Source organism: Stenella coeruleoalba (assembly GCF_951394435.1).
Source record: "Stenella coeruleoalba genome assembly, chromosome: 17".
In the NCBI taxonomy this organism is placed as follows: domain Eukaryota; kingdom Metazoa; phylum Chordata; class Mammalia; order Artiodactyla; family Delphinidae; genus Stenella; species Stenella coeruleoalba.
Genome location: NC_137163.1, coordinates 68,999,093 through 69,011,834, shown reverse-complemented (window position 1 = coordinate 69,011,834; position 12,742 = coordinate 68,999,093). Strand labels below are relative to the sequence as shown.

At 41.5% G+C, this 12,742-nt stretch overlaps 1 protein-coding gene and 1 long non-coding RNA gene across 2 annotated transcripts in view; both read right to left on the bottom strand.

Moving 5' to 3' along the window:
• Positions 1–12,742, bottom strand: part of LOC307175881 — a 107,221-nt gene that overhangs the window by 22,658 nt on the left and 71,821 nt on the right. The gene's annotated exons all lie outside the window — the stretch shown is intronic.
• On the bottom strand, positions 49–713 carry CRH (corticotropin releasing hormone). The gene has a single exon (XM_079901915.1). The coding sequence runs from the start codon at positions 705–707 to the stop codon at positions 126–128; it is 582 nt and encodes a 193-aa protein (XP_079758041.1). The 5' UTR covers positions 708–713; the 3' UTR covers positions 49–125.

The following is a 12,742-nucleotide window of genomic DNA, read 5'->3' as shown; positions in this document are numbered from 1 at the left end:
ACGTCTCAAGCTATATAAAAATAAACAAATGGTATCAGAGCAACGCTGTGGTACAGAATACTGCATTATTTTTTATTTTTACTTTTTGTGTTAAATGCAGAATCTTTCTGGCCAAACGCACCGTTTCATTTCCCAATAATCTCCATCAGTTTCCTGTTGCTGTGAGCTTGCTGCGCTAACTGCTCAGCCCTGGCCATTTCCAAGACTTCTCGGAGGAGGTGGAAGGTGAGATCCAGGGAGATGGGAGGTTCCTCGGCTCGCCTCTCCCTCTCCGGTGCCTCCTGGCGGCCGCCGAGGGCGTTTTCGGCGCCGCGTTCCACCGGACTCGCAGGGCTGTCGAGCGGGCGCCGGGGCAGCAGCAGCTGCTGCAGCAACGCGCGGAAAAAGTTGGCGGCCACCTCGTCCGGCGAAAGGCGGCTGCCGCTGCTGCCGGCAGGAGGCGAGGAGGCGGCCGAGAGCGGAGCAGCGGGGCTCTTATTGAGGCTACCCAGGCGGAGGAAGTACTCCTCCCCCATGCGGAGCAGGCCGGGCCGAGCCTGCGGCTGCTGAGACTGCGGCGAAGGCTGGAAGAAATCCAGGGGCTGGGGGTGCTGCGAGGCCTGCCGGGCCCCCGGGACGGGCCCCCGGCTAAGGAGGGCCCTGCATGGCGGGCAGGGCAGGAGAGCCACCAGCAGGACGCCCGCGGACACGAGCAGCGGCAGCCGCATGTTAGGGGCGCTAGGTGCGGCACCCAGGTGGGCAGAGGGCGGAACGAGAGAGAGAAAGAGAGAAAGCAAGAGTTGATCAGAGTTGCGCTCAACTGGGAGGTGCACTCGGGGGATGGGGGGCTTCCTACAGGACGACACCCACAGACCTGGCTCGGGGGCTCGGGCGGGCGCTGTCCGCGGTGCTGAAGCGCGCAAACTCGGACTTCCAGAGTTGGAGGCAGGCCGAGACGGGGAGCAGGAAAAGGGACGCCTGCGGGGCTCGGCGCCAAAGCTCAGCCCCTCATCAGGCCGGACTGACTCTTCTTACGAGACTCACGAAGGGACGGTCCCTGAGTGCCCTTTGTAACGGTCCCCCAAACCAATCCCCCGAGCCCTAGAGAAGACCTACAAATGTAAGATCTCACCTGTTCTACACATCTCCCCCCACCCCCCACCCCACCCTTTCCGGATGTTTCAGCGTTTTCCTCCGAACTGAGAACTGCTGCCTCCTCCTCGTCGTTTTCCATCCCAGCCCTTGCATCCTTCTCTCGGCGGTTGGGATGGATGGGGGGCTCATTTACGCAGCCAGCGAGGGATAACTGCCAGTTCGGGTAACGATGAGCAGCCGTCTAAGTTCGCTTTAGCCACATCCCAGCTACTATCGGAATCCTGAGGCACAGTCGGTAAACACACACACGCGCGCACACACACACGCACACGCACACACACACACACACACACACACACACACAAGCACGCCTAGGGACAGCTGGCTGCGCGGCGCACACCGTGGCAGCTCAGGCAGTGCAAAGTTGGAGGCGCGTTTCCGTCTAGGCGCTCCCTACCTTCTGAGGCGCTTCTGCAGGTGAGCGGAGCGCTGCGCCGCTCTGCAGAGGAACGGCTCCGGGGCTTTCTCAGGGCTTTTCTTCCCTTCTCCTTTCTTTCCCCACTCTCTTCTTCTTTCCCTCTTCTCTTTCTCTTCAGTCTCTCAACGGACTTGGGCTCTGAGTTTCTCCACACCAGAGCCCGGAGTGGGATTTTATAGCGTCGACCCTCTTCAGAAACCACGCAGCATTTGCCTAATAAGCTGACGCTCTCTTGACAGCTCGATTGCGTGCTGCCTCTGCTCCTGCATAAATCACAGGGCCCTGCCGGGGAACGAGGGGCAGAATTTTTGCTCTCTCAACACTGAATCTCACATCCAATTATATCAACAGATATTTATCGCCTCCTTGGTGACGTCAATGAGCCCTAAAATGGAAGGGCTTCTTATGACTTGTCCATTGACAAAAATTCTTGAATGAGATTTCCCAAGTGTGAAAACATACTGACCTCTTACTAGGAAAGGCCAAACTGAAGGTCAGGAAAGAGACAGTGACTGAGAGGGGAGAGGAAGGGAAAGAGTGAAGGAGGGGAGGTCTATCAACACACGGTCTTGTGGGAAAAGCAGTAACCAGTTATGGGGGGGCTCTGGATCCTCCCCTCCCCTCTCCCACCTAACTTCTCTGACCAGCTGTGTCAGGCAACACCTCAGTATTGGAAAATATCCCTTTGCTAAAGTGTCCCATTACCTTTTTGCCCGGATAAGAATGAAGAACAAGGAGATGGGAGTGCAGAGACGTCCAGCTTTTAAGCCTCTAACTGCTTTTTCCTCCCAAGAACAGATGAAGGAATTACGAGTCTGCAGAGGCAAGACCAATAAGTCTCTTGAAACACTGCCCAAGTTTTTAAAATGATGCAAGAGCTACTCCCATGATGAAGAGGCACAAACCAGGTTCAGTCAGGAAAGATTTTAAGTTCTCCCAGAAACTCACTGTTCCTCCTTTGTCTCTTCTCTCAGAATCTGAAATTAATTTTGGACTTTTCTGTCTCCAAATTAGAGAAAGTACCAGTGAGAGGTGAGTGAGTTAAACGATCTTTATCTAGTTTACTCAATGCAAGCCCAATGACAGGAGCATTCCTTCTAACTTCCTATTCTATAATGGGAAAGGCTTAAACTGCTTGATTACAGGGCTGAATTTGTCAGTTACATGTTTTCACTGATGATAAAGATAACCTAATTCATTTTAGTTCCAAATACTATTAATATCCATGATACTATCCACATCAGGAGCACCCAGGTTGTTGTTTTAATTATTTCTTTTTCCAAATTCAAATGTGCTGCATGGGAGACTAGTAAATAAATAAATGTTCTCTGGCAGTACCACAGAATGGAATGCCTATAAAACCACACTCAAATTTCAAAATAAATCGATACTATCATATAGGTGGGAGGCAGTTACCTCTAATTCTGCAATTCAAAATTCAATTCCAAACTCTGGTGTCTATGATTCAGTTCAGCTTCTATATAACCATCAGAGCTGTTTATCAGAAATTTCCTTTTCCTCATTCCTGGTTACCTCTGCTACTTCCTTTGTAGCTACTTCCTTTGTAGCTAGCATGACAAATGATGCAATGCTTATTTCAACTCCTATTTTTGGGTCTATAATAATCCACAACTGCTCTTAGAAACAAAAGGAAGGTAGAAAGAGAAATTCTGGCAGTTTCCAGAGAAGTCAGCCCATAGTTGGACCATTGCACTATGGAATGTAGTTTTGACATAAGAGAACAGAGAAAGAAATGTGTCTTCTGGGGAAGATGTGAGTTGTCAATAGAAGATCATAATTATGAAATTGGTTGAGATTTTAGAGGAAAACTGTGTTTTATGTTAGTAAGAAAAGAACCCTCTTCTGTCCCCATTGGCATATCTCAGCTTGGATACCAACCTGGAGGTGAAAGTAGATTTGAAAGGGGAAGTTGAGGTTAACGGATACAGAAGAACTAGGAAAGGGATAAGACCATGGGTTTAGCTGGGGAGACGTGGGAGGTTCCTCCAGAGAAGATACAACTTACTCTAGGCTTTGACTAACCCCAAACCTTTTCAGATCTCTCTCCTCTTGGGCCATATGGAGGATGTTGTTTTAGTATGGCTCCCTCATCACTGCTGAATCCTTGCTGTGAGATTTTCCTAGAGTAGGCAGTTGGTTGGGCAAAGTGGCTCTGACTAGGGGTGAAGAACAAAAGGCCTAGATCTCAGCAGAGGAGGAACTGTGCAGAGTAGCCCCTACTCGCCACAATTTAGCCAAAAGTTAGATCTCATCAAATCACTTAGCATTCACATTAGAAATGACTGGAAGAGATCATTTAGTTTTAATGAGAACCAGAGAGGTTAAGGGACTGACCTGAAGTCTCTCAGCTAGTTAGTGATAAAAGTCAGAATTAGAATCCAGTTCTTTTGACTACCAGCTGTAGTATTTCCATAATATAACAATACCCTTTGAACCGCCTTTTCCAGCAGAGAGACACAGAAACAAATTGAAGTGAGAAGTTGAATTTAGGTAAAGCAACATGTTCACACACCCATCCTGAGTTACCTTTTCTCCGACTTTTGTATATTGATAAATCTCCTAACGCGTAAGATCACAGGGATTCTCCGTGCATGCTGATGCCCTAGCACCTGATCTCTGTGCACACACTGCAATTCACCTGTCAGCTGAATCTCATCATTATAACATGAGAGTTTTAAAGGCATTGCCAACTTACGTTGCATTAATTTGATTTTCCACCTTAGTTTACTTTGGAAAAAAAGAGATCTTTTGATAAAGTATATATGCGGTTCTCAAAATAATGATACAAATGTGTGATTGAAGAAATAACATATTGCAACAGGACTTATATGTACAGCAAACTAAATACCCAAGTCTGTAAAAATCACCACTGACAGGTTCAATCTTACATGTAGGAATAACTTCTTGAAAGGATTCACTGGAGAACCAATTTAAATGCTTTTAGAACCTAAAAACACAATCCAAGAAATACGGGCACAAAACAAGGATTACTTCATGCTTTCAACCGCATTTTTGAATAAGAACATAATACAGGGTATAGTTAAATTTAAAAAGATGGCACAGAAGTCCAATGAATAAAGAAATATTAGAAATAATAGGTACCTGCTGGGCATATTCCTGCCATCTGCATCTCCCTGACTTTTGAGGAGATCCCAGCATATGCTTCTACTAGCAAAGTTCATGGCAAATGAAGATGTAAGCCAGGTTTGCTAACTGAAACATTTGTTGAAATGAATCTACCATCTCCAATGACAGCCTTTAACAGCGCCAAGGGTGGATAGGTGGTTTGGCAATCGTTTGTAACTTCCATAGGTAGGGCTACGGAGAGGACCTCAAACAGCACAAATATCTAACTGCTTCACTAGTAACAGTAACTTTTATTAATCTCTTCTGATTATCAAAGCCATTCATCCTCCTTACAGAAAACTTAGAAAAATTGGAAAAGTATAAAGAGGAATACAAAATTCCTCACATTCCAGAATATAATCTCCATTAATATTTTGTTGTTTCCCTTGAGAATTTTTCCTGAGCTCATGTATTTTATGTAATTGGGATCAGACTGTGTTCCTAATTGTGAATTTCTGCCTAACAACAACTCCTCTGCCTCCCCCTCCTCTTAACTTAAAAGTAATTGCTCGGAGGAATCTTTCCCAGATTCCTAGATCAGGTTTGGGACCTATGCTCTATGTTCTCCTAACATCATGAATGTCCTCCATCATAAAGCTCACATTTTTACATCCTTACTGATACAATATGTATCTTCCTTGGTGGACTGTCAAATGTGTGGCAGAGACTTGATTTTCTTTATAAACTGCCATTTTTGTTACTCCAGCCCCTAGCACAGTGCTGAAACATGGTAGATACCCAATAAACCTTTTGAAAGGATGAACCGTAGACAATGAATGGAGTATTTTTAAAAATCTACAAACCTACCATATAGAAATTACTAGATAACATTTTATAACTAAAAATTTATAATCTATTTTCCACTTAAAATAATATCTCAAACATTTTCCTATATCTAAATGACATCTGTTTGATTGACTGCATGGCATTCCGTCAAAATGTACCCCTTTCTGTTCATTCTTCATTGTTGATCACTATCCTAATGATCTGCTTTTTAATTTTTCTTCTACATCTTACCCTTGCACCTTTAAGTAATACAAAGAGTCTCCTGATCCTTCCTATATAAACAATATCTCTTAACTCTCTGGATTGTAAAATGAGAATGTTAGTATCCTTTCAGCTTTTCACACACCCTCCTGCACCTTGATATCCCAGGATCTCTCAACTGTACTTTTAAATTGTCAGTGTTAATACTTACATAGCTATAGTTAAAGCACTCTGTGTGTGGACTATAGATTGATCTAAAAGTTAAAAATCAATATAGTTTGTAATTATTGACTATGTAAAAAGTGTTCACTGCAGAACAAAGTCACAGACTCTGATATATTTCCTTTCTTGTTTTTGTTTTTCTACAATTACCAATTACTTTTATATTCCCAGTTTGGTTTTTCCCAGAATTACTGTCTTACTTTTCTTCCCAATTTCTTTCAGATTTCAATTACGACAGCAATCTATCAAGCCCTTCCCGGTTTTCTTTGTTTTTTTTTGTTTTTTTTTTTTTTTTGTGGTACACAGGCTTCTCTCACTGTTGTGGCCTCTCCCATTGTGGAGCACAGGCTCCGGACACACAGGCTCAGTGGCCATGGCTCATGGGTCCAGCCACTCCGTGGCATGTGGGATCCTCTCGGACCGGGGCACGAACCCGTGACCCCTGCATTGGCAGGCGGACTCTCAACCACTGTGCCACCAGGGAAGCCCCCCTTCCCCTATTATTAAGACCCCTCTACTTGAGTACTCTAACCTGCTGCTTTCGGACTGGTCTGGTGCACAGCTCGCTTCCTGGGACTTCTCTTTTCTGTTTATTGATTGAATTCACTATCCAGAGTCGTATGATTTATTCCTTCTTGATTTCTGCATTGATTTTGCTAGAGCACAACCACAGATAACTTTCTAAGAAAAGATGTATGGCAGGTAAATTTTCTGAGTTCTTGAATTGCTTTTTTTTTTTTTTGCAGAAAAATGTTTATAGCTGCTTTATTCTTCATGGCCTCAAATTGGAAACACTTCCAATTGGTGGTATCATACAATGGAATATTCCTCAGCAATAAAAAATAGTGCGAGTTCTTGAATTTCTGAAAAGGTTTTTATTTAACCAAGATAATTGAGTGATACTTCAGCAAGGGTATGCAATTCCAGGTTTAACATAATCTTCCTCCAGAACTTTGAAAGTATTGTTCCCTTGTGTTTTACCATTGAGGGTTGCTGATAAAAAAATTCAATGTCATTCTGATTCTCATTTCTTTTCTTTTTTTTAAAACAAGAACAGAATTTATTGGCTTATATAGCTGGGACGTTCCGGAATGTATCTAGCTACGGACATGGCTGGATCAAGCTACTAATGTTATTTAGTTAGGATTGTCTTTTCCCATCTCTCCACTTCTCTCCTCATCCTTCTTTTATTATTATTACCATTATTATTATCATTATTATTGTTTCAGGTGTACAACATAACTCAATATCTATATACGTTATAAGTGACCACCCCCAAAAGTCTAGTTACCACCCCTCACCATACAGTTGACTTCCTTTACTCCTTTTGCCCACCCGCAAGCCCCCTTCCACTCTGATAGCCACCAATCTGTTCTCTATATCTGTGAGTTCTGTTTTATTTTGTTTGTTCGTTTATTCACATTCCACATGAGTGAAATTATATGGTATTTGTCTTTTTCCATCTCGCTTATTTCACTTAGCATAATACCTTCAAAGACCATCCACATTGTCACAAATGGCAAGATTTCATTCTTCGTTATGGCTGAGTAGTATTTGGGGGGGGGGTGTGTATGTGTGTGTGTGTGTGTGTGTGTGTGTGTGTGTGTATACCACATCTTCTTTATCCATTTATCTATCAGTACATACATAGATTGTTTCCATATCTTGGCTATTGTAAATAATGTTACAATAAACATAGAAGTGCACATATCTTTTTTAAATTAGCGTTTTTGTTTTCTTTGTGTAAATACCTAGAAGTATAGTACCTGAATCATATGGTAGTCCTATTCTTAATTTTTTGAGAAATCTCCATATTGCTTTCCATAGTGGCTGAACCAATTTACAATCTCACCAACCATGTATGAGGGTTCCCTTTTCTCCACATCCTTTCCACCACTTGTTATTTCTTGACTTTTTGATAATAGCCATTTTAACAGGTATGAGGTGATATCTCATTACGGTCTTGATTTGTATTTCTCTACTAATTAGTGATGTTGAGCATCTTTTCATGTACCTGTTGGCCATCTGTAATGGATTCTTTGGAAAAATGTCTATTCAGATTTTCTGCCCATTTTAAAATTGGGTTGTTATTTTGTTGTTGAGTTGTATGAGTTCTTTATATATTTTGGATATTAACCCATTATCAGATATATTACTTGCAAATATCTTCTCCCATTCAATAGATGGCCTCTTTGTTTGGATGATGGTTTACATTGCTGTACAGAAGCTTTTTAGTTTGATGTAGTCCCATTTGTTTATTTTTGCTCTTGTTTCCCTTGCCTTTGGAGTTAGATCCACAAAAACACTGCTAAGACCAGCATCTCAGTAAGATTACTGTCTAAATTTTCTGCTAGGAATTCTATGGTTTCAGGTCTTACATTCAAGTCTTTAATCCATTTTGAGTTAATTTTTGTGTATGGTTTAAGATAGTGGTCTAGTTTCATTCCTTTGCTTGTGGCTGTCCAGTTTTCCCAACACCATTTATTGAAGAGATCCTCCTTTCTCCATTGTAAGTTTTTGGCACCTTTGTCATAAATTAATTGTCCATATATGTGTGGGTTTGTTTCTGGGCTCTCTATTATGGTCCATTGATGTATGAGTCTGTTTTTGTGCCAGTACCATACTGTTTGGATTACTGTAGCTTTGCAACTATAGTTTGAAATCAGGGAGAATGATACTTCTGCTTTGTTCTTCTCTCTCAAGATTGTTTCAGCTAGTCAGAATCTTCCATGATTCCATATAAATTTTAGAATCACTTGTAAAATATGTCATTGGAACTTTGAAAGGGGTTGTATTAAATATGTAGATTGCTTTGGGTACTATGGGCATTTTAATAATTCTTCCAATCCACAAGCACGGAATATCTTTCCATCTATTTGTGTCTTCCTCAATTTCTTTCATCAGTGTCTTATAGTTTTCAAGGTACAGGTATTTCACCTCCTTGCTTAAATGTATTCTAATGTATTTTATTCTTTTTGATGGAATTGTCATGGGATTGTTTTCTTAATTTCTTTTTCTGATAGTGTGTTAGTAGTATATAGAGACACCACAGAATTCTACATATTGATTTTGAATCCTGCAACTTCATTTATTAGTTTTAACAGTTTTTTTTTGGGGGGGTGGGGTCTTTAGAGTTTTCTATATATAGTTACATGTCATCTGCAAAAAGTGACAGTGTTACTTCTTCCTTTCCAATTTGGATGCCTTTTATTTCTTTTTCTTGTCTAGTTGCTGTAACTAGGACTTTCAATACTATGTTGAATAAATGTGGCAAGTGTGGGCATCCTTGTCGTTTTCCTGATCTTAGAGGAAAAGCTTTCAGCTTTCACTCTTGAGTGTAATGCTAGCTCTGGGTTTGTCACACACAGCCTTTATTGTGTTCAGGTACATTCCCTCTTTACCCACTTCGTTGAAAGTTTTTATCATATATAAATTTTGAATTTTATCAATGGTTTTTCTGCATCTTTTGAGAGGATTATATGACTTTTATTTTTCAATTCACTGATGTGCTGTATCACATTGATTGATTTGTGAATGTTCAAACATCCTTGCATCCCAGGAATAAATCCCACTTTATCCTGGTGTATGATCCTTTTAATGCATTGTTGAATTTGTTTTGATAATATTTTGTTGAGGATGTTTGTATCTATGCTCATCAGGGATACTGGCCTCTACTTTTCTTTTCTTTTTTTTAGTGTCCTTATCTGGTTTTGGTATCAGGGTGATGCTGCCCTCATAAAATGAGTTTGGAATGCTGGTCTCATAAAATGTGTTTGGAAGCATTCCTTCCTCTTCAATTTTTTCAGAAGTTTGAGATGGAGAGGTATTTCATCTTCTTTGAATGTTTTGTAGAATTCACCAGTGAAGTGTCTGGTTCTGGACTTTTGCTTGTTAGGAGTTTTTTTGATTACTGATCTAGTCTTCTTACCAGTAATTGATCTATTCAGGTTTTCCATTTCTTCATGATTCAGTCTAGGTAGATTGTATATTTTTTAGGAATTTGTCCACTTCTGGGTTGTCCAATTTTTTCATGTATAATTGTAGTGTTCTCTTATGATCCTTTGTATTTCTGTGGTGTCAGTCATAATTACTCCTCCTTCACTTATGATTTTATTTATTTGAGCCCTCTTTTTTTCTTGGTTAGTCTAGCTAAAGGATTATTGATTTTGTTTATTATCTCAAAGAACCAGCTCTTAGTTTCATTGATCTTTTCTGTTGTCTTTTTAGTCTCTATTTCATTTATTTCCATTCTGATGTTTATCATTTCCTTCTTTCCTTCTACTAACTTTAGGCTTTGTAGCTCTCCTTTTTCTAGCTCCTTTAGGTGTAAAGTTAGATTGCTTTTTCTTGTTTCTTGAGGTAGGCCTGTATTGCTATGAATTTCCCTTAGAACCACTTGTGTTGCATCCCATAGATTTGGTATGTCATATTTCTGTGGGATTTAAAAAAAAATTCTCCTTTGATTTCTTTGGTGACCCATTGGTTATTCAGTAGTATGTTGTTTAATCTCCACTTTTTTGGGTGGCTTTTCCATTTCTCTTCTTGTGTTTTCTAGTTTCATACCATTGTGGTTAGAAAAGATGCTTGATATGATTTCAATCTTCTTGAATTTATTGAAACTTGTTTTGTGGCCTAACATGTGATCTATCCTGGAGAATATTTTTTTCCTTTCAGCACTTTATATATGTCATGTCACTCCCTTCTGGCCTGTAAACTTTCTGCTGAAAAATCTGCTGATAGCCTTATGGGGTTTGTATGTAATAAGTTGTTTTTCTCTTACTGCTTTTAAGATTCTCTCTTTATCTTTAACTTTTACCACCTTAATTATAATGTGTCTTGGTGTGGCTCTCATTGAGTTCATCTTATTTGGAATTCTCTGGGCTTTCTGGACCTGGATGTCTGATTCCTTCCCCAGATGAGGAAAGTTTTCAGCCATTATTTATTCAAAACTTTTCTGGCCTTTTCTCTCTCTCTTCTCCTTCAGGGATCCCTATAATGCGACTGTAATTTCACTTGATGTTGTCCTAGAGGCCCTTAAGGTATATTCACTTAAAAATTTTTTTAAAAAATTTTGCTGCTCTGTCTGAGTGGTTTCCATTGCTTGGTCTTCCAGCTCACTGCTTCGTACTTCTACTTCATCCAGTCTTCTCTTGAACCCTCTCAAGTGTATTTTTCAGTTCACTTATAACTTCTGTTTGGTACTTTCTTATATTTTCTATCTCTTTATTGAAGTTCTCATTGTGTTCATCCATTCTTCTCCTGAGGTGAGCAGTTTTATGACCATGACTTTGAACTCTTTATGTGGTAGGTTGCTTATATCCACCTCATTAAGGTCATTTTCTAGGGATTTATCTTGTTGTTTGGCTTGGAATATATACCCCTGTCTCATTTTGCCTCACTCTTTCTGTTTGTGTATATGTATTAGGTGAAACAGCTACCTATCCCAGCCTTGAAGGAGTGGTCTTGTCTAGGAGATGATCAGTGGGGCCCAGAATCACAAAATCTCCTGGAGGCCAGGTGCTTCAAGGAGTGTCCCTTGTGTGGGCTGCACTTGCCCACCAGCTGTGGTGGGGCTGCAGTAGCTGTGCAGAGAAGGCAGGGCACAGCGTGCTCATCCAGCTTGGTTGTGGTACAGCTGCTGCCCTCACAATCCCGACTCTTACATCATCTCTATGATAATTTCCTACATTTTCTCTGTGTTTTTTCTTTCTGGGACTTCTATTTTGAGATGTTCCTCCTCCATTGCCCTTCTGTGTTTATTATTTTCCTCTCCTTTTTAGGACAATTTGTTTTGTCTTCTATGTTCTGGAAGGGCTCTTAAATATCCTCTAGCTCTTCAATTAGTTTTATTTTATAACCATATATTCAACTTACAGGCTTTTAGGTTTTTTTTCCCCATCCTTTATTCATAGTTCCTATATTTGCTTTGTGGTATAATATTTTCTTTAATTTCTTTAAGAATATTAACTATAGACAACTAACTGCTGAACAATCATTGACAGGAAGACACTGGAACTCACCAAAAAAGATACCCCACATCCAAAGACAAAGGAGAAGCCACAGTGAGACACTAGGAGGGGTACAATCACAATAAAATCAAATCCCATAACTGCTGGGTGGGTGACTCACAAACTGGAGAACACTTATACCACAGAAGTCCACCCACTAGAGTAAAGGTTTTAAGCCCCACGTCAGGCTTCCCAACCTGGGGGTCCCGTAACAGGAGGAGGAACTCCTAGAGAATCAGACTTTGAAGGCTGGTGGGATTTGACTGCAGGACTTCGACAGGACTGGGGGAAATGGAGACTCCACTCTTGGAGGGCACACAAAAAGCAGTGTGCGTACTGGACCCAGGGGAAGGAGTGGTGACCTCATAGGAGACTGAACCAGACCTACCTGCTGGTGTTGGAGAGTCTCCTGCAGAGGCGGGGGGTGGCTATGGCTCACCATGGGGACAAGGACACTGGCAGGAGAAGTTCTGGGAAGTACTCCTTGGCATGAGCCCTCCCAGAGTCCACCATTAGCCCCACCAAAGAGCCTAGGTAGGCTCCAGTGTTGGGTCGCCTCAGGCCAAACAACCAATAAGGAGGGAACTCAGCCCCACCCAACAGCAGACAAGTGGATTAAAGTTTTACTGAGCTTTGCCCACCACAGCAACACCCAGCTTGACCCACCACCAGTCCCTTCCATCAGGAAACTTGCACAAGCCTCTTAGCCTCATCCACCAGAGGGCAGACAGCAGAAGCAAGAAGAACTACAATCCTGCAGCCTGTGGAACAAAAACCACATTCACAGAAAGACAGACAAGATGAAAAGGGAGAGGGATATGTACCA

What these genes read in the sequence shown, in the direction of transcription:
- CRH (XM_079901915.1), bottom strand. Translation starts at nt 707, where the DNA reads ATGCGGCTGCCGCTGCTCGTGTCCGCGGGCGTCCTGCTGGTGGCTCTC.